At 43.9% G+C, this 22,265-nt stretch overlaps 1 protein-coding gene across 2 annotated transcripts in view; it reads right to left on the bottom strand.

Annotated features, from left to right (window-relative positions):
- Window positions 1-741: 741 nt before the first annotated feature.
- ZNF516 (zinc finger protein 516) overlaps window positions 742-22,265 on the bottom strand; it is a 322,495-nt gene continuing 300,971 nt past the window's right edge. Inside the window, exons 5-7 of one of the 2 annotated variants that reach the window (XM_078687821.1) lie at window positions 17,646-17,750; window positions 15,529-15,596; window positions 742-939 (exon numbers count right to left, since the gene is read on the bottom strand). In XM_078687821.1, coding sequence (XP_078543947.1) covers window positions 880-939; window positions 15,529-15,596; window positions 17,646-17,750 — 233 coding nt within the window. In that variant the 3' untranslated portion in view covers window positions 742-879. The remainder of the gene's footprint in view (window positions 940-15,528; window positions 15,597-17,645; window positions 17,751-22,265) is intronic. The other variant, XM_078687822.1, reaches the window with a different exon arrangement.

Raw genomic sequence — 22,265 nt, 5'->3', positions numbered from 1 at the left:
ACCGCCCCTGCGGGCTCTCACCATTTTTTCTTAGTGTTCACCTAATGAAATCTTTTTCTCCACAGCACAATGTTGCGTTTTCTGTACAAGTTTTCCCCCCCTAATTAACACACCAGCAATGGTGTGTCAGCACGGTAGGCTCAGCCAAGGAGCAGCGTAAATGTCTAGTGGTCCCGTGCGTTCAAGGAATGAAACATTGCAGGATACTGCGCTTCTCAGCCCTTCCATCATTGAGCGAGCGCTGAACTTCAGAGCACCCAGGGCCAACGCCTGCTACTCCTCATGACAAGGAGCAATGGTTCTAGGTATACTTCTACCTACTTGAGCCCTCTTTCCAATATCCATCAGTTCTTACACACAGAATGAATCAGTGTCTAGAAATATTGGGGAGACTTATTTTGCATCTTCTTTTTAGAGTACTTTGTCATGCTGGCCAAATCGCAATGTTGCTTTTTCCAGTGCTGGAAACAAACCTTGTTTTGAACTGCTAGAGTGCTTGGCAAGCCCACCAATAATGATTACGGGGGCAAGGGACCTTTGAGAAAGAAAATATATATATACATATATATATATACACACACATATATATATATATTTATATATATATATACACATATATATATATATATATATATATATATATATATATATATATATATATCCCCCCCCCCCCTATAGAATGGCCCTTGCACGCCCTTCCTCAACCACACCACATTTACTCAAGCATGGTGGCTCCAGGGAAGAGACGGATGGTGGAAGTGTTTTCCAGCTTCTATGTCATTGAGTTGCTGGCCTCCAGGTGCTCGGTCTGTTGGAACTGCTTGTCAGGGTACTCGCTGTTTTCAAAGGACAACCGGTGAACGCACTGCACGTGCGTCTTTAGATTCCCTTTCTGAGAGGCACTGTATGGGCAATATCTGCACTGGAATGGTCTCTCCCCTGAAACACAAGTGGAAGATAGGAAAGTTTAGGACAAACAATATATTTATTTCACAAGATGTATATGTAGCTCATTTTTAATCAGTTGCCTCACATTGCTTTTGGGCCTGCCTCAGCCTTGAGCGAAACAGGCTCGGCTGCCATCTACTCCCTTTAATTATTGGCACTTTATGCATTCATTAGGAATTTAAATACATCAAATGTCTATTTTGAAAGAAACCACCCAGAGGAAGGCACGGAAAAGGCCCCTCAAGTGACATGACAATTATGGCAAAATAGCAACATTGAAAGAAGAGAGAGCAAGAGGGTGAGAGAGGGAGAGGGGGTAGGGATGTTTAAGGATGTATGCACTGCATGACAAACATGTAAATAAACACAAGCCTGAAGCTTAATGGCTAAGTCCTAAAATGACATTGCAAGCATGGGTTGCTGAGCAGCGCAATCCGTGATGTAGATAACTGGGGCAGCGTGGAAAATGAAATGTTAAATACATTAACCTTAAACCGAGGTCCTGCTTTACTGAAACTGGTCATTTTGCATTAACATGAGGCCCTTGAGTGCAAAAACCATAGACAAATTCACCCCCTCACCTTCTGGGCTATGCGCATCTGACAAACGAGTTATCCTCGCGGGCGCGTTCATAACAGCAGCAAACCCAAAATAATGACCAGCCTGAACATTACATACGTTAAGACATCGGTGTCGAGTCTTACTTTATCAAACTGGGGGCGCGGTGGTGTGAGTTGACTTATCTGGAGCTGTAAACCACAACCTTGGTGTTTGTGCGAAGTCTACCGTCAGTGCACAAGACATCTCAGCGCCATTAAGGAATGACGCGCATGCGCTGAATGACTCTATGACCTACGTAGCCCTTCATGGGATTATTCACAAGATGTCCACTAAATGTGGGGACATAACTCTTCTGTACAACTAAACGTTTAACCAGCGAGCAGCAGAACGTTTCACTGAAAATTAATCAGCGGTCAGAAAAAACACACATCGCCTCGACAGGTGCAAGCGACAAAAGAGTTTTCACTATTGTGGGCATTCTCTAGGACCTCCTAATCTTGGCCCTACTGCCCTCTAACCGTGAATACTTTCATCACTGTACAGAAAACAAGTGGTGCCCATGCATGTCCACACCCTCGACAGTCCATCGCATCACGATGCTTGGAAAGAACCACAACATTTTTGTTTTCACCTTTTAAAGCATGATAGAGCTACAGAGAGCCACATCTTTCACCAAACTGACACACATTACTTACGAAAGTGGGAGTAGACAGGTAAAATATTCCGAGGCAAAGAATGTCTAGAATGCATTCTGGGAAAAATGTGGTCTTCGACTAGCGAGTCAGACCTGCAGACCCATACTAAGGTGATTTTAAGAGGTCCACTGTGCTGGCCTTGTCCCTAACAATGTGGGAATGAACACCATCACTGTTGTCCTTGCGACTTACCAGCACTAAGTTATATAAACAACGATGCAAGGGAGTGTAGCAGAAACCAACAAGCTGCTTACCATCAGTAATGCTCTTACTGGTGGATACTCTAACTGACTGCAGATTCTTCACCTTTACAATATTCCCAGCGGTCAGACCGGCAGTTTTACAAGCAGTAGCTTCTGAATGCTGCTCGGTGGCTCAGTGACCCCGCTGCACCACTCTTGAAGTGATGGAGCGGAGTCACTTGTATGTGCCACCCCTGTCAGCCGAAATCGCTATTTGTATTGTCCTCCTTCAGCGCCCTGAGGCGTGGATCTACTAAAACAAACTGCAGAAGGCAGTGTACTGAAAACTACATTGGGACCATTTTTTTAAATGGACAGTTGTCTACTCCACAGAATAGGGAAGCCGGAGTGTGCTGAGGAAATCTACAGTTGGACAGTAGAAAGGGCATTCCCTAAGTTAAGTAACTTGTTCTTCTGATGGATACCCCTAACCGCAGATTCCTCCCCTTTAGAATAGATACACAAGCAGTGCATGCTAAAAGGTTGAGGAGTTGAAGAGTGGACTCCATGAAAACAAATTCTGTCAAACTAAGCAGGCAATATGACCCTCTTTGTGGTTCTGGCTGTCAAGACAATAGTGCTTGGTGAATGTGTACACTGATGCCAATGTTGCAGCTGTACAGAAGTCCAAAACAGGATCTCCCTAGCTAATGCAGTCATACGCTGCCTTCGCTCTGGTATAGTGGGCCCTTTTTGCTTCAGAGGCTCCTTCTTGGGAAGAACATATTGAATCTGCAAATGTAGTATGATCCACCTCAATAGAGCCCTCTTTAGTACCTCATTTCCCTAGTTAGAACCAGCAAACGCTAGGAAGAGCTGATCATTGACACAATACTCCTTTGGGCGTTCACCGTAGAAGCTTATGTATTGTTTGCAGTCCAGCAGTTGAAGTCGTTTCTTCCCCTTAGAGGGATGTGGAGGAAAGAAAAATGCTGGTAGGGTGATGCATTACCCTTACAGCTTAAGGTAGAAATGTAGCCCTTGTCCTCAGCACCAACCTATTGCCGTAGAAAGTGGTGTACAGAGGTTGCTCTGACAGTGCCTGCATTTCACTCATGTGCCATCCAGAAGTGACTGCAATGAGACAGTCCATCTTTATGGTTAAGTAACAGTTGTGGATACGGTCAGATGGAATGCACATGAGAAACGTTTGAATCAAGTCAAGGCCCCAGTGTAGCATGACAAAAGGCTTTCGGAGGAAACCTGAGATTTGAAGAGGTAAGGCCAATCTGGCAAATGCAAACAGGCTGATATGAAACCCTTAACTGTGCAAACTGCAAGGCCTGAGCTTGCCACCATTCAGGTTTGAGGTTAATTTGCCACCAATGGAGGTCACTGGGTACCCTCCGACACGCAGATGGGGTCAGATCGAGTACTGTGAGGCTGAGCCCAGAACCATTTTCACTGTGACCCACGTTTGAGCCTGAAACATGGTGATTATGTACCAAATAATCTACTTGCTGCATTGGTGGAAAGACCTAGAGCGCCACCATGTCCAGAATAGTCTCTACAAAGGGAATCCTTTGCATATGTATCAGGTGGAACTTTAGTTCACTGATGGAAAAACCCAGAGAAGTCAAGAGGGCGACCATCGTCCAAAGGTGGTCTGCAAACCACTGCGGGCAGCTGCCCTCAGCAGAATGCCATTGGGGTATAACAATAAATGTATCCCGGATCTCTGAAGGAAAGCTACGACCACCACCATCACATTTGTGAATACTCAAGGGGCAGAGGTTTGGCTGAAAGGTGGAACAGAAAACCATGAACCACAGGTAGCCTCTACGGGACTGCAGAACGGATATATGAAAATGCGCGTCCTGCAAGTCAAATGACACCATTTAGCCTTCTAGGTCCAGAGCAGAAAAATGTTGCACCAGAAGGAACATTTTTAATTTCTTCTGCCGCAAGAAGCCATTCAGAGGGCAGAGGTGTGGCTTCGGTCCTTGGACAAATTAGCACGTGCAAAATACTGATCTAAAATTAGCACATGCAAAATCCTCATCTACCTCTGACTCCAGTATCCTCCCGACAGCACCCTTGGCCAAAACAAGACTGGCCTCCTGCATAAAAACTTTGGTATGATCTGGTGGAATTTGACCTGGTAACGGGGAAATACTAGTGGGAACAAAATTAATAGGAGGGTGCAGCACTTGTGAAAAATGATCCATCCAATGTGATGGATTTCAGCCAGGGAGGAAAAATCCGATTATGCCCCATACCAGCTGGTTGTGCATCTGGAAGGACAAATCAGGACCTTGGGCAACCACTACAGCAGGGCAGGATGATGGAGCTGTCTTTGCAGAAAGAACGCCCTCGCCACAATCCAGGTCTGCGAAAGGCCTGGGCTAGTCGCTGCACTACCTGAGAGGACTGTTGCTAGGCCTTGTGAATAGTTCAAAGAGTCTCCAGTTGATATAATTGATGGGCTGTGTAGAGATACCTTAGAGAGAAGGTGGTGGTGCAGCTGTCCTTACAGAATTTCAGCCCCAAGACAAACTTCTCCCCAAATAGTGTAGAGCCATTATATGCCATGTCTATCAAGAATGCCTGAACATCCAATAAAAATCCTCTGGTGTGCAGAAAAGTGTGTCATCTGAGCACAATGCTGGTGCACATGGTACTATCCCCGCCGTCCATAGTATCAAAGCTAGCACGCAATAATGTATCCTGCCTGTCCTGAATGGTTTGAGCCAATGATGCTGTAAAGTCCTCTGAGGTGGCCAGGAAGATTTTGATGGCCTTATCTTACAATGTGTAAGTGTATCAACCCAGGAGGCAGACTGTGTTTGGTAAGTGCAAGGCTAAGCTGAATGGAGGAAAACATAACTTTCCAGAAAACGCCAATGGGCTTAGATTCCCCTCGGGAGTGCTGGAAGGATAAGTGTTTGGGTTTATTTTACTGGTTGACACCAGTCTCCAGCAGGCTTTCTGGTACCCGGTGCGGAGTGAGAAATGTAGGATTACTATGTCACCCAGCTACAGGTCGACTAAATGGATATGCTGAACTCAGTTACATTCTCGTAAACATAAGAGTCCCCGTGATTACCTTATTGAAGGGCAATTAGGGCTCTAGAGGCTGGCCCTAGTTGGAAGATTTCCATGAGCAAATTTGACTTTATTGCAACAGTAGGCAGTTGTAGATCAAGGAATGCCACTGTCCTGTGCACAACTGCAAAGGAAGCACTTTCTTCCTTTGGTGGGCGTGGTGGTGAGTCCAGCTCTGTCTCTAGATAGATATCTGAAACACTTACGTCATGTAGATCCAAATAAAGTCCTTCATCTGTATGAGTAGGGAGTAAGTTGTCCGACTCCTGAACCTCACTGACATCATGGGGGACATGATGTAAGCCTTGGGCAAAGTCTGAATCTCAGACGAAAAGAGCCTTCAGACTCTATTAGTATTGGCGTTTGGGAAGAGACTGAGAATAAGGTTTCATTGCTACTGGCTGAGCCGCTGTAGTTTGATAACGTGAAATAGGCTGGGCACAGGTGGGTGTCGGCTCAGTGTTGGAGACCAGGTCAGGCACTAGCTTAGCGAATGGCAGCCTGAGCACAGAAGGAACCAGCATGATCCATGGGACCAGACTGGAGGCATGGAATGATGTAAGGCTAGGGCCAGTAGTGGTTTCTATGGGAAAATTTGGCGCTGGGGAAAAATTGCTAGCAGAAGTGCGACTGGAGGCCCTTGCGGCTCGGTGGGGCCTCAAAGATGCTCCAGAGGTAGGCAGTAGCATATCAAAAAACTGCAGCATGGCCGCTTTTAAGACATCCATCTGCAGCGAGGTCAACATCAACCTGGAGAATTCGAGTTGTGCCAGGACCAGTTATAGAGCAGGTGCGTTGATGCTAGAGGCCATAGACCCATGCCAGTGCCATCTGTGCAGCTTCTTGCCCGACTCTGAGTCACAAAAGATGGCCGAATGCTTTAGATTTTAACTTACCGGATGATTTGAAGAGAGACCAAGATTTTGTGCAGTACTGATCTCGTGATTTGGAATTATAACGGGTCTGCAAGATGGATCGGGAACTTTGCTTTGAGCATGAACTTGTCTTATATTCGGCAATGTATAGCTTTACTTCCCACTTCTGATTGCGTTAGGATGCATCAGCGCGCACTTCTGGCATGACTTCGAGGTCTGACTGGAGCTCAGAAACGGAGGTCAACATGAAGGGTTGGCGCAAATATATGATTTGGGTGCATCACTTCCAGCGCAGTGCAAGGTTATCCACAGCTCCACATACTGGGGAATAGCAATTACTGCCTCAAACTCTTCAGATCCAATCTGACGGCTTTGAATATTCTAAAGGTGCACAATCTGTGATTAGAAGAATCCATCAGAAAGAGGCCTTGTGACTCGGATATTGTCTAGCTCCTTTGTCATTGTCTTCCATTAGTTGGTTTTCATGATCAAACTTGAACACCCCCTGACATCATGATTACAAAGTTCTATTCATGCAGGGACTGAATGAGGGAAATAATAAATTATACTAACTTGGCACAACCCAAAATACATATGGAGGATGGTGAAAACAGGGTTAAGGTGTAACAACGTACTGTAAAGGTCTTCAGTACAATAAATGTTACGGCTAAAGGGTCAAAGGATTTTCGTCAAAGATGCACAAAATTCCTGGTACTGAGAAGAAGCCTTGGTAGTGGAAAAATGGCATTACCTGTTCTTTACCCTTAGCAGAAAAGAAAGAACTAACGTGAGGTACAGCAATGTGCCTCATCAGGGAACCCGTATGAAGGAAGGCACAGGCTCTGTCCTTAAGATATTTATTCCCCAAAGTTTGTCGCAGCTCTGCCGCTAACCAGAAATTCATTCAAAACACTAACGCCCAGATTCATCATTGTCATGTTTTGCGAGTCCTTAATAGCTATTATTAAGGAATCGCTATTAAAGACTCGCAAAACGGGATTCATGTAGAAATCACTATATTTTTTGCGATTTCTACTGCTTCCTTATTTGCGATTCGCAAATTGCGAATCGCAAATAAGGAATGGCTTTCCCATTCATTCCTAAGGAATGGCTTTCCCATTCATTCCTATGGGCCTAAAGGCCCATAGGAATGAATGGGGAGTCATTCCTTATTTGCGATTAGCAATTTGCGAATCGCAAATAAGGAAGTGATTTCAAGGGGGCCAGGGTGTCCAAAGGACACCCTGTAGCACTCCTGAAATGGTAATGTACACTGGTGTTGCGCACACACATGTCCAAAGGACATGTGTGTGTGTAACATACAACTTAGAAAAATGCACTAAAGTGCATTTTTCTAAGTTTTCGCTATTTACCACGTAGTTAGACTTCGCGGTAAATAGCGGCCCCAGATTGCGAATTCGCATTTTTAAAATGGTTCATGAATTGCATTTAAGGAATCTCAAATTGAGATTCCTTAAATGCAATTATTCGCAATTTAGCGATTTCTAAAATTCCGATTTTTGCATTTGGGATGATGAATCCCAAATGCAAAAATAGCGCTCGCAAAGGGCCAGATTCTCAGAATCTGGCCCTTTGCGAGCCGATTTTGGCTTGATGAATCTGGCTGTAAATCTTTGGGTAACACCCCAAGATGGTGGCGGGCAGTGCTCAGAGATGACAGCCACCCAGGGTTTCAAGCAGCATGAATCCCTGGTGAGGAGCAAGGGGTTAAGGAACAGTTTATACTTCACATGTGGTCTTCTGGGTGTTGACAACAACTATTTTTGCGCTTTCCATAAATAACTTTCCGAGAGGTAGTGGTAATGCTACTAAATAAAGTGTGGGCGGGGCTGTCATCAGAGTCAACTCCTTTCTGGAACAACTGAGGGCAGACAAGAGAGCATAAAAAGAACATTATCCGCTAATGACTTGTAGAAACCTATAGAAGGCGTGTAAGCATAACACCAATATCCAGTACAGTGACCTACACCAGCCCTCGATTCCTCGCATAATAATCTCCATATCTATGAATGAGACAAATTAGGCTGCCATTTGTTTGTTTGTTATCTATTATTTTGAGTAATGGAATACTCACCCCGGCATAACTATTTAAAAATAACATTTGCAATAATGAGAAACATGCTATTAATCATACTCTTGGGAATAAGAAGCCAAGGGTCCGGCCATTACGTCGCATATGTCAACATAATGCCATCACTGGGTGGATTGTAGTGGTTTACGATTTAAATTAAAGACAACAAAACGGTGTTCCATAAGTCTCGCAAACAGTTTGCGAAAGCTGATGGAAAGCTAGCATTTACTGAAAAAGGTTTTCAGTTACTAAGATCGCTAAGAAACTGAGCGCCACGCCCTCAAATTGCACTGAAATGACGAACACATGGCTTGCTCTTTAGCCAATACGCATGCGCAGCATCTTCCAATGGGCTTAAAACATCTGCATCTGTACACATCTTTCAATGGGCTTGAAAGATCTGCATCTGTACAAAGTACACACCTCGAACATATCCTAAGCATCAATGGACGTAGAATAATGGGCGTATATCGAAGGGGTGTAATAATGCTAATTCGCCCATACTGGCACTGCCTTTGGTGACCTCTCTTTCATATGACATAGGACGTGTGGTCTTTTTGCTCCTAGGATTATAATTTCCCATCCATTTTCCTTGCTTCCACTTCTCTGTCATGTTGTTGTCTGTTTCTTACCCCAGTTTCCCAGGTACGTCTATGCATTGAGCAGCGAGAGGGGGCTGAAAACGTGAGGGAAGAAAACAACGGTTCAAGTAGGAGGGATAAGGACGTTTATTGTATGGTGTGGTGGAATTTGGACAGCTCTTTCCACCTGGTTGTGGGGAGAAGCGAACTAAACAAAGTAGGCATGCTGAGATGAGAAGCATACATTACGATGGGTGACTTTCCTGCTCTAAGGACTGGATGCTTTTAGTTGCTTAACATTGCCAGGACTAGGAAAAAATGTGATGAACCACAACTCAGAGTTACAGCATAATGTCAAGAGAGCAATACGTGCCTTGGCAAATATGTGGCATTCTGGGTTATATCATGAATACAGCTGCAACCCAGAGAACTGTCCATTCCATCTTTATTTTGCATCTTCAGGGTGTAAGCAAAGTCAGAATATAGATATAATACTTGTGGCAGCCCAGCAATAATGATATTATGTGACTACCAATTCAGTATGCATGCGATTAATGTGTTGACATGCAAATCCACCAGCATTTAAGTGTTTATTTTAGGAAGTTTGAATATGCCTCATTCGAAGCTGTGTGTACTAATATAAATCAACACAAAAATATGACAATATGCATAAAAGCCCACAAAAAAATTGAAATTTAGAAAAACCCTAAACAAAAGGGTAATATACCACAAGAATAATGATCAGATAGTTAGACTCTTACACTATGTTGTGCCCTATCCTTAAAGGACAGGGGGCTTCTTTCATTGTGTTGGCTGTTACGGAGAGCTTTACCACACCAGTCTGTTGAGCTACACAGAGCTAAATGGAAAAACGAAGGTTGAGAGGAGGGAACGTGCCAGGAGCTTTTGTTCATGTTAAAGAATGCATGAGCTAGAAAGCGGTTCAAGAGGTCTTCAATGGAATGAGATATGCCCATGGGCCTAGCTGATCTGTTTTAGATGAAGAAGTTGGAAAGGAAGCGTCTCCCCTCAAGATGAGTACATAGCCATTGGTTCAATCCGACACCTCAAACAGTAGGGTGTTTTGGGAGACTCTTAGTTTACCTTTGTACAGTCATGGTTCTGGTAGTGGGTTTAGGTACTAGTTCTACAGTATGTGCTAAAGAGAGATGCTGTCTAGTTGGCTCAAGTACATTGCCTTTTGCAATCTTCATGACAATATTAGCCCGCTGTACACAGTAGATCTAAATGATGTGCAGTATCCCATTAATGTAAATTGTGCTTTACTCTTTCCTTAAGGGGAGAATCCCAATGTCCTCATTGTAAGAGGAAACAAATGGAAATGTGGGTAATAGTCTCTATCAGACTTTGGTTAGTGAGCACTTCTTCTGGACACTGGGAATGTACGAACGAGATCAACTACTAAAACAAATGAAACCTCAGTCTTGCCTGGAAAAAAATCTGCACAGTTAAAAAAGAGAACCCATTGGACTGATAAAGCGAGAACGTGCCAAAAATCACCTCAAATTCCACCCCTGAAGTAACATTAGACTGCAAAGAGAGTTAACAGTTACCTAAATTACACAATCCATCAGAGGCAGCATTTAAACGGTTGCAGCCAATCTAATGCATGTTAACTACGTTGTGAATTGTGGCGACGTGGAAGTACCGAGAAACTGTATGCAGTGCACTGGAGTGTGCCTACATCCTGCAAATCGAAGTACCACAAAATCCCTTTTTTAGGAGGCGCATTAGTGAATATTTACAAGTGAAGTAAGCCTAAACATTCTCTGCATTCAGCTGTATACCAACAACTACCTTTTGGTGACAGTAGAAATTTAAAACCATAAAAAGCAAACATTGCAAGAAATGAACATGAAATCATCTTGGAGGCTATGACTTTAATTTCTTACTGGAACGGGGAATGGACACATTTGTTGCAAAGGGCATTTATATGACCTGCTTCTGTTTTTTGTTGAATTGGTCTTCCTGGCGAGGTAATAAGTTAATGTTGCAAAAGGGTGGGCGATAAACTCCGTTACTCCAGCGGAGGACGCAGAGTTTTGCTCACTCCACGCTCCGCTTGGAGTGCGGAACTCCGGAAAAACTCTGCCAACCACTGAGTAGCAGAGTTTTTTCTCCTGCGTAGCTCGCCAACACTAAGTTGGCGAGCGCAAGGGAGAAAATCGAGCACTAGACTGTCTCCCGGAAAAAAATCTCAACAATGGGTGTTGCTACTGCTAGCTTTGAGAAAGCTGTCGTTAGAGAAGAAAATATAGTTGGGTGCCAGAAAAAATCAGCGCCCTTCCGGCACGTTATGTGGTGCCGTTCACACTGATTTTACAGCGTGGGACAAGCTCCCGGCACTAAAAATCCGAGCAAGCAGCGCAACATACCAAATTTTGTTTCTCGTGGAATTTCGCCTAGTTTTTAGGCATCTCCATGGAATTCCGCGGAGTGAAAACCTGTGAGTTCCGCTCAACCCAACATCTAAACAGAGCTGTCATTCCTATTACATATTTTAATTCAGGGTTGTATTCCCACAACATTAAAAGTTTATCATACGTCAACAAAAATGCATCACCCCGAATTCAGCAGACTTAATTAACAGAATTATTTATTTAGAGGGAAATGGTTAGCTGAGTTTAAAGAAGCAGTCTAGTTAATGATGTCCCCATATGGCTCAAAACCCCAAGAAACATTCTGGAATACCTGTTCTTGGTGGTTGTTAAGAGATGTAGCACTGGGAATGGAGAAATTAATGTTTTCCCCACAGAATGACTCCTTTAAAGCAAAAAATGCCCCCTGGGGTCCTTTTCACTTTAAGGGGTCATGTCTTGGGCCTTCAATGGTGGAGGCCCAAAAACCCCAACCAATGATGCTCTATAGTAAAGGAAACGATTTTCATTTGACCCTCTCAAATGACGATAAGTTCTACTGCTCAAGGACGGGTGTATGAAAGACAGGGTGGTATGAATAGAATGCAAAATTCTAACCCAAAGTAAAAGAAAGGCTCAGTAGATGACTCTTCCAGCCTTCACCAGAAAATAGGAATACCAGCTTGCAGATCTCAGACGGGCCAGAGCACATTATTTGTATGGGCCAACAATACTCTGTGTTGTCCAATGCTCCAAAAGGTGATGCTGCACACTCCTGGGTTAGCCTCTGTACTAATCAGGATTAAATGCTCACTGGCACAACAGTACTGAGGCTCATCAAGGAAATGCTAACACCGCAAAATAAGCCCACCATTGAACAAGGGAACAGTCTAGTAAATTATGCTTGCTGCCTCCATCGCCTCCTACACCACTGAGCTCCACATCCATATTGCTCTGTGCTCATAGACTGAGCTTGCAGGACTTTACAATAAACCATGCTCAATTTTGGCTACAGTGACCTCTATCTGACCTTGCTTCGATTTCTTCTCAGCCCTTGATTCTATAGCTATGGAAATTTCTTGACCAATTTTTCGATTACTATGAGTCACTATTTTTTAACAACACCATACGCAATGCTTCAACTTTGGGCTGATTCACAAATTGTACTTTGTAGTAGGTTTTGTAGTATTACAAGTGCCATTTACAAACTGCGCTTTTGAAGTAACTTACACTTTTGATTAAGTTTACTTTTTGGTATTCATAAACTGCACTTTCGTAATAACTTACTGTTGCAATGAAGGGCTCGTGAACCAAGGTAAGTTAACTCTTCTTTATTGATGTCACCCTGCTCTCCACACTGACAGGAATAAGTCGCATTCCATGGATGACTGGGGGGAAGATACCAAGTGGATGGGGCAGGGAGGGGGGGATGGATCGTACCACTTTATTAAAGTTTGATAAACATGCACAGGTTACAACACATCTCCCTTTGAACCAACAAAGCATTTACCATACCAGCTTAAGTTACAACACATCTCCCTAGGACCGAAGAGAAAGAGGGATGGAAAAGAGAGGAAGGGGAAAGGGAAGGCAAAGGGGTGGGGGGGGGGGGAAACTGGCACTCAATAACAGTAACACACAGGGAGGAGGACCCTAATAACACAACCCCTCAAGGGGCGATTGGAGAGGCTTAGGAGGGTATAACCCTGGTCAAAAAACAAGGACATCAAAACGTCTCTCAAAGCGGCACTTCGTCTCCTCACAGCCCGCTGATAACACGCCACCCAATTTATAGATGTTAGCAAGTATACACGTTCCAGTCAGTCAGAATCGCAATTTTTTTCTTTCCCAACTGAAGATAGTTTTGGCAAGCGCGTCACCAGGCTTATAATACGCTTCTAGAATAAGGGTCTTTTCCTTATTATAGCATTTATATTCTTATGCTGACCCGTTTAAATAGATATTTCTAATTTATCACGTCGCATTCACTCCTTCTTTCTGCGCTGGCTGGAGTTTGTCACACACTCCCTATGCCTTCATTTACTCACGGCACAGATCTCGAAGGTCTCTCGGCTTAGCTGGTACCTCATAAATCAGTGTAGCACCGCGCCGACTGTCATTCCGCCATATCGACAGCTGCAAGGTCTGTTGTGGGCACTTATAGATGGACGTGACTGGCTTTAATCACGGCTTCTGCTTCAATTAAATCTCCCGAAATCACAAGATGACAGACCTTCCTGAATCCTAAGGCTACTAGTCCGTCGAACCGAGATCACCAATGGAACTTTTCACCTCATCTGTACCAAGCACGAACTTCACAGCATTACTTGAGCACCGGTTGGAGAGAGTACTGAAAGGGGAGGTGACAGCTGGCCCCCCTGCGCCAGGTTCTTCGCCTCGTCGCCAGTGTTGCAATGAAGGGCTCGTGAACCAAGGTAAGTTAACTCTTCTTTATTGATGTCACCCTGCTCTCCACACTGACAGGAATAAGTCGCATTCCATGGATGACTGGGGGGAAGATACCAAGTGGATGGGGCAGGGAGGGGGGAATGGATCGTACCACTTTATTAAAGTTTGATAAACATGCACAGGTTACAACACTTACTCATTCCTAGTAACTTATACTTTTGTAGTAGCGTACACGTTTCTAGTTAAGTCCTTACCGCCATTATATTATATTGCAGGGTGTTGCAATACTATTTGTTGGCCATATGTAGTGCTGGACTTACTGCAAAAGTGTAAGTTACTATAAAAGTGCAGTTTGTGAATACAGAAAAGTAGTAAACTTACTCAAAAATGCATGTTGCCTTGATGAATAAGGCTTTATATATCCTAAAACCGTGGCGATGGAAAGATGTGGATGCTTCACTAGCACGCTGAACACCATTCTATATTCTGACTCCCTAATGTAAATGTATCGTCTGGAAACTTGGGAGAGCCTAGTTGAATGTCAACCAGGCCTAGATATGCACCCATGTTACAGCCTCTACCGCATCCTTTCAACAGTACATTGATCTCACAGAGGATTGACTTCAAATTGAACAAACCAACAGGGTTACACATGCTATGTACTCCAGATGTGAATATTATCCTTTTCTAGGTGTGAAGTCCTATTTGTCTTTGTCTATTAGTTGTCATCTTCTAGGTAGAATGCCTCCTCTACACCTTTTAGATCCTGAAAAAGTAAAGATGCACAGTAGATGAGCAGTGCTTTATTATGATCATTTATATGTCAGTATGCACTGGTGGCACGGATCTGTGTGCACACTATAGGTGATGCATCACAATCCTGGCCAGGCAGCCTCACGCTTTTTATAAGCTTATATACGGCATACTATGAAGGGGAGAATAAGAATGTGCTGTTTAGTGCAAATAATCTATTGATGTTTACCGTAAAGGATGTCAGCCAGATTTGCATGTAAAAAATCACAGTGAAATATGTTTTCCTAATGGGGGAAGTTAACAGTCTTTGAAAAGAGGACAGTACAAAACATAAGTTTAAGGCATGTGTCGATGGGACAAGGAATAAGGAGTAGAGAAACTGTCAAAATAGGAAGGGGCTGAGAACTGGAAACAGGAAAGTACACCACCACAGAGTCCACAGAAAGAGAGAGGCAAAGGACATCTCCAGGGAGGCATTAGCAAAAGGCATACTCTTCAGAAAAACACAGAGTATATATGTACCTATATGCATCGTAACAGAGGCAGGACTGGCACATGGCTCAAATTTACAATTTGCCCACACCCCATTCAATCCATACCCCCACCTAAATCTTTCAAAATTGAGAGTGCTTAGAAAGAGGCTATATTAACAAAGGTCTGCATGTAACAAATGATTTTTCAGTGCTTACTTTTTTTTATGCATTTCAGCCTAAAGTATGAAAGTAAACTAGCATAACCCCATGTTGGTTGAATATCTGTATTAGAAATATGAAAATTATCTGGGATTGATCTCAGAGCAACACTTAAGGCAAAAAAAATAGGTATGCATGAAAAACAAAACTGTCTAGTGCTTTACTGAAGAGTATGGATGAATTGAGCTTACACTCCCCTCCCCATCCCCGAAACCCACATTTACAAAACAAAACACCCAATGAATCTGAAAACATACTTGTTTTTGGGCATCTGCGGACGTGGTGTGAACTTCCGTACCTCGGAGTCCATTAGACTCAAATACCACTGTGGGAACAAGGGGGCTTGTTAACAAATGAATGGTGAAGCGTTGCTCGTCTCTGCACATTATTTTGAGACCACAGTTGAACCACAACAGAAAAAAACGAAAAGACACCATCTACTAGCCTGTGGCCAGAACGTACCAATTTACTGTAACACTTACTGTGAGAGAGTGTGCTAATGGTAGCCTAGGGCCACTGGCCTTTTTAATTCAGACTTCTATGCTGAAGAGAGCAATCACTGACAACATTAATTATCAGCATGTGGAGAGAGAGACCCCCGCTCTGCATTACTTACCATTTGGCCTCTGTCATTTCGCATCAGACTGGCTTCTGAGTGCATCATTCACACTTCTGACGAGGACCCTCGCTACCCTGGCACTGCTGCATGCATCTCTCACGCAGTTACTGCCACACTAGCAAACTTTACCGTCTGCAGCTCGTTTTTAAGTGAATATATGGAAGGCCTAGAAACTTTTTTAATAGTTAACTTTGTAACACCCAGCTTTGAACCAAACTGTTACATGAAGGAATTATTTGGTAAAATAGGAATCTTATATAGAAGGACTTATATGGTAAGATGGGAATCTTATAGAAGGACTTATATGGTAAGATGGGAATGTCATAGAAGGACTTATATGGTAAGTTGGGAATCTTATATAGAAGGATGTATATGGTAAGATGGGAATCTTACATAGAAGGACTTATATGGTAAGAAGGGAATCTCATAGAAGGACTTATATGGTAAGTTGGGAATCGTATATAGAAGGATGTATAAGGTAAGATGGGAATCTTACATAGAAGGACTTATATGGTAAGTTGGGAATCTTATATGGAAGGATGTATATGGTAAGATGGGAATCTTACATAGAAGGACTTATATGGTAAGAAGGGAATCTCATAGAAGGACTTATATGGTAAGTTGGGAATCGTATATAGAAGGATGTATAAGGTAAGATGGGAATCTTACATTGAAGGACTTATATGGTAAGTTGGGAATCTTATATGGAAGGATGTATATGGTAAGATGGGAATCTTACATAGGAGGACTTATACGGTAAGATGGGAATCTTATAGAAGGACTTATATGGTAAGATGGGAATCTTATATAGAAGGACTTGTATGTTAAGATTGGAATCTTATATAGAAGGATTTGTATGGTAAGATAGGAATCTTTGTTTTCGTTAGTGTCAAACCTTTGAATTTTTTGGGAAGCTTTATTAATGAATATGTTTGTACACACAAGTTTAACTTGGATGTGCAAACATGTGAACTGCATTAGTAAACTCTTAAAGCTCGATTCAGAGAATATGCGGACATTTAAACAAGTAGATAAATCTTACAACTGGGCGCTATAGGGAATTGGCCATCGTACTACATTTACAGGTAGAGGGTGAAAGCTTGTACTACAGCCTGATTGGCAAGTCTGTCGATATTTATTATCATTTTACAGTTTGTCTACCACAGGCACCATTATTGCTAAAAAGAAACTGAAGTGCCTTTTCGGCGTTGGAAAAGGGTTCCCATATACGATATGGGGTGCACTGGAATGGGGTTCTCAGCAGGAAAATGTCTTTATCTATGGAGAAAATTAAACAAAATATTGCAATTCACAATTCCTCCGGGTGTACCTCGTCGAATGTACTTTAAATATTAGGGGGAGAACTGGACTTTTCATGGTTGCTTCACTGGTTCTTTTAAATCCCTGAGAAGTCAAATCTATGCAAACTGTAAATCCGTAGATCAAGACTTTTCAGCAAAACCTTCGTGAAACAGGCATGAAAAATTAACCCTCTGCCATAATACAATCCTCATAAAATTAAGAGATGTATAGTGGAAAATGCCTGTAATTCAATGGGTGGTGAACAATGAATAAAATCAAATGCAAACTATACGGAGATGAGGGGACAGCAAAGAAGTCTGCAGGAATGAGAAACTAAAATAGCACAGAAATATGGCTGCCCTGGCAAAGAAATGTGCGTTCTTAAAAGTCCATGGACCTCTTGGAACAAATTCAACTGGACGGAGAGACGAAAAGGTCTGGGAGGAAAGGTACCTGTGTGGGACCTCATGTGAGTCCTGAGGTGACTGGGCTGGTTGAAGCATTTCCCACACTCTATGCAGACGTAGTCTCCTTGCCGTGCTTGTGTCCTCAGCATGCCTGCAGTGGTGGGAAGGGGATGGGTGGGAGGAAAGGGGACAGGGAGAGAAGAAAATGTTGAGAAGAAAACGTTACGCCCAGAGAAAACATCATTAGTATGTCTAATGTGTCATTATGCGAGGCTACCTTCAGGCCCTGCATGACAACTGTCGGCCTTCATCTGGGCACGGGCTGACAGAGCAGGCGCGCGCGGGACGGCACCAGTGCATAAATTACAGTGAATTAAAAGGCGCTTCCCATGATGTGCCCGCACCAGGGCTGGCGTGTCAGGTGTGTGTTCCTCCCCGAGCAGCTGGATACACTTTTCAGCCATCACCCAGCTTTGTCAAGCAGTAGATCAGGCGAGTCAGAGTGACTTCCAGCGTGGCGGAGACGAGTCACGTGGCTAATCGGAAGTGAGTAGAACAAGAGCCCGGCTGTCCCCCGCGGGGCCTGCCGAGCATTGGAGACAAACGCGGAGTGAGCGGGAGCCATGGCGGAACCATCAACTCTTACCTGCCTGCCGGTGCCGCTCCGACCCGAGGCCTGGCAGGCATGGACGGAAGACATCTGTGAATGAACGTGTCAGTCTGGACAGCAGCGCAGCATCCGCCGTCCACCGGCCTTTAATAAACATGTTTTCTGGGCGATTAGCATTTGTGGAGAAGCACTGAAACCTCTCCTTTTCTCAAAAGGTCACTTTACAGTTTCTGACTTAAAGGGCTAGATTTTGCCTTTTGTTGCTGATCAAACACGACATGTAAGACTTTCATTATTTTTTCTGCATTTATGAATAGATTTTCTATTATTGTATGTCTTTCTTTTTTTCAAGAAGGAAGATCCCTCTCAGACAAATAGATAGCCGTCTCATGCAAATTCACAATTTTCTGCTCCGTCTGAGCCCTCATACCAGGTTCAAACCCTACCAGGAAAAGGAGCCGTGCTCGCACCGAGAAACATTGGTAATCGCCACCTACATCACATTCCCTAACGGAGAGCGCTATTTAAAGTGCTATTTTTACGAATGCGTCTGCAATGTAAAGAATGAGGAAATCCAACAAAATCCATCTAAGAGGCCAATTAAAGGGCTTAAAGATACCAATTACACCACGCCAGATCAAGGCGCCGCTGGCATTTAGCAGGGCAGGAAACGGAACTGTAGGGCTCGGCACCAGCCTAGGCTGTCTAGTCTTAAAAGAGACCCTCGACCAGAATATAACCATCACTGATAACGCAGCCAATAACCCCCGATCCGCAGGGCGAGGCCAACCCAACAACGAGGAACTACAGAAATGTACCATAGAAGCAGCGGCGTCGAATTAGTCGCCGCATTTGCAAAGGGTTTTTAGCCTGGCCTATCTCAGCATTCCTGCCAATAATGCAATATAGCTCCTCGTTACAACCGGTCTAGCCTCGTGAGGAAGAGGAACCGTTTCTAGCAAAAGAGTGTCACGTGACATTGTTTCCCTTGTGGCTGCTGTTGCTTCCATGGCATAAGAGGGAGGGGATTCCTAAAACAACAACCAAGCCACTGTCTACTCACCAAAGGCAAACAAATATAGATGAAAGAAATTGTTTCAAAACATTTCTAACAGAGTGTGGTTTTCAGCAAACCGCTGTGTCCTACATTTGCTACAGCAACTATCGTGGCACTGTGTGTGCGTGTACATTTACTTTTCCTTAACCGTAATCTGAAACAGGGCATTTAATTTTAATTATAGTGCACCTGTGCTAAAAAGCGCACACAGCAATATAATGTTCAAAGCAAAATACAAACGAAAAGCTGCAGGCAAATTTCAAATTAAACTTAAAAAAGGTGTGAAAATCAATATGGAGTTCAGGATTCTAAAGACGGAACAGATAAATGTTTTGGGAGAAAGTAGCAAAGAGAAAATAAACAGGTGAAGCAGTTCAGTGCGTAGAAGCAGTAAGGGGAAGTCAGTAGAAATAGCATTTCAATGTAATTATCAGTAGACACGGGTGCTAGAAACATGCACAGAGTAGTCACAGAGGACAAGTCTAGAGGAGCTGAGGCATGGTGGATACATTTAAAGACTACAAAAAGTTATAGATATTTGCGGTAGATTTAATATTAGTAATAAGTGAAGTGTTATAAGTGAATTAATGATATTGTTGGGGGAGGGGGCAATGCTAAAATGAAAGCAAACATCATGGGTAAAAACTGATGGGAGAGGAGAACCCAGGAAAGGAAAGCAGCAGTAATAAAGACAAGAAAGAGCAAAGGTAAAACTAATCTATGCAGTCTTAAGCATCTTATAGATTCGAGAAAAGAGTCTAGAGGGAAGGTAATGAGCAATAGTAAAAGATAGAACAAGATTATATGCAACGTGGGGGGGGGCAGAGTTGGGAAATCAGAACAGAAGAAAGAATGGCTAGCACAGTCAGGGAATATGCATGCGGTAATAGCAAAAGATTGACTGGGAAGGTAGGTACATAACATTCCCTGTAGTGGTGAGCAGGAAAGATTCCCTTGAACATTCTTCCCGCCCTAAATTTTCTCATCAAGAGGTTTTCAGCCATATTGCGTCTCATTATGAGTTGGATGGGATTCCTGTCTCCACTGAAAACTGATAATACCCTGGTATTACGATACTTCATGTAACTGGTAACTTCTGGTCCTGTTTTACCACCTTGAAGGCAGAGGTAGGAACTTAGTGGACTTTCTAATTTCACTGAGGAGGAGCGGTTATTCTAAACACGCAAAAAACTAACAAAAAAAGTGACCCTTCCGTCTGTGGAACTGTGCATGCCCACACCCAAACCGTGTGACTTTATCACTAAATAACGTCACAGGCCTGTATTCAGATTTGAAATGCTCATGCAGCAAGGAGGAAAATTAACTAATGAGAAAAAGATAGACTGACAGACAAATTAATATTGAGATAAGACACAGGGACTTTCAGTCAGCTCTCTTCATCCACTGTATAGCAAGTTACAATGGCTCTGTCGGGGAGCAATAATTACTTTGTTTCAAAAGAATAAATCATGAAGAAAATCTTTGTAACAGTATTCTCAAAAGGTCAACTGATACTGTGAATAAAACAAATCCATGCACGTGAAAAAGTAAATCTGAGAACACCCCAATGCAAATGAGAAACACAAAGGTACTTTGCAACAAGGATTTATGTTGTTGAATTGTTCAATCAGATATCACAAATAGACATATTGTAGGTCTGTCCAAGTGAGATTAAAATATCAAAGTGGCAAGTGTATTAAAGTGACATGAGTGCTCAGTGCTGGTGACAAGGTGTATATGTACAATGGTGAGGATATGTACATATATATATAATTACAGGGATGGTCAGAACAAAGATTGACAAAATCTCTAAGGTTGCTCTGCATTAAGAACCAGAGGTATGTACTGGCTGAGCCAACATGAAGTGTCGACGTTTCGTACCTGGAAACACATTAATTATATGTTGTGTTGGGTCTTCTTCAGGACAGGGGACAGCCCCAGAAATGGAAAGAAGTCCAGTGAAGAATGGGGGTTGCCAGATGGATCTGCAAGTGTCAAGGAAGATGTAAGTAGACTCAATCTATCTATCTATCTATCTAAGCATTTGTATAGCGCGCTACTCACCCGGAGGGTCTCAAGGCACTTTGGGAGGGGGGGGTCCGCTACTGCTCGAACAGCCAGGTCTTGAGCTGCTTCCTGAAGGGGAGGTGGTCCTGGGTCAGGCGGAGGTGGGTCGGGAGGGAGTTCCAGGTCTTGGCGGCGAGGTAGGAGAAGGACCTTCCCCCTGTGGTGGCTCTTCGGATGCGGGGGACGGCGGCAAGGGCGTGGCCGGTCGATCGAAGCTGGCGTTTGGGAGCGTAGAAGTTGAGGCGGCTGTTGAGGTATCCTGGGCCTTGGTTGTGCAGGGCTTTGTGTGCGTGGGTGAGGAGACGGAAGGTGATTCTCTTGTTGACTGGGAGCCAGTGCAGGTCTCTCAGATGTGTGGAGATGTGGTTGCGATGGGGGATGTCCAGGATGAGTCGTGCTGATGCGTTCTGGATCCGCTGGAGTCTCTTCTGGAGTTTGGCGGTGGTTCCGGCGTAGAGGGGGTTGCCGTAGTCCAGTCGGCTGGTGACGAGGGCCTGGGTGACCGTCATCCTGGTCTCGGTGGGGATCCACCGGAAGATCTTGCGTAGCATGCGTAGGATGTTGAAGCACGTCGAGGAGACGGCGTTGACTTGTCTGGTCATGGATAGGGAGGAGTCCAGGATGAAGCCCAGGTTGCGTGCGTGGTCTGTTGGTTTGGGTGCGCTGCCTAGTGCGGGGGGCCACCAGGAGTCGTCCCAGGCGGAGGGTGAGGATCCCAGGATGAGGACTTCCGTCTTGTCCGAGTTCAGTTTCAGGCGGCTGTCCTTCATCCATTCGGCTACCTCTTTCATCCCTTCGTGTAGGTTGGCTCTGGCGGTGGCGGGGTCGTTGGTGAGGGAGAGGATCAGCTGGGTGTCGTCGGCGTAGGAGATGATGTTGAGGTTGTGCTGGCGTGCGATGGCTGCGAGGGGACTCATGTAGACGTTGAAGAG

The sequence above is a fragment of the Lissotriton helveticus genome, chromosome 4_1, assembly GCF_964261635.1.
Source record: "Lissotriton helveticus chromosome 4_1, aLisHel1.1, whole genome shotgun sequence".
NCBI lineage: Eukaryota > Metazoa > Chordata > Amphibia > Caudata > Salamandridae > Lissotriton > Lissotriton helveticus.
This window is presented reverse-complemented; position numbering and strand designations above follow the sequence as displayed.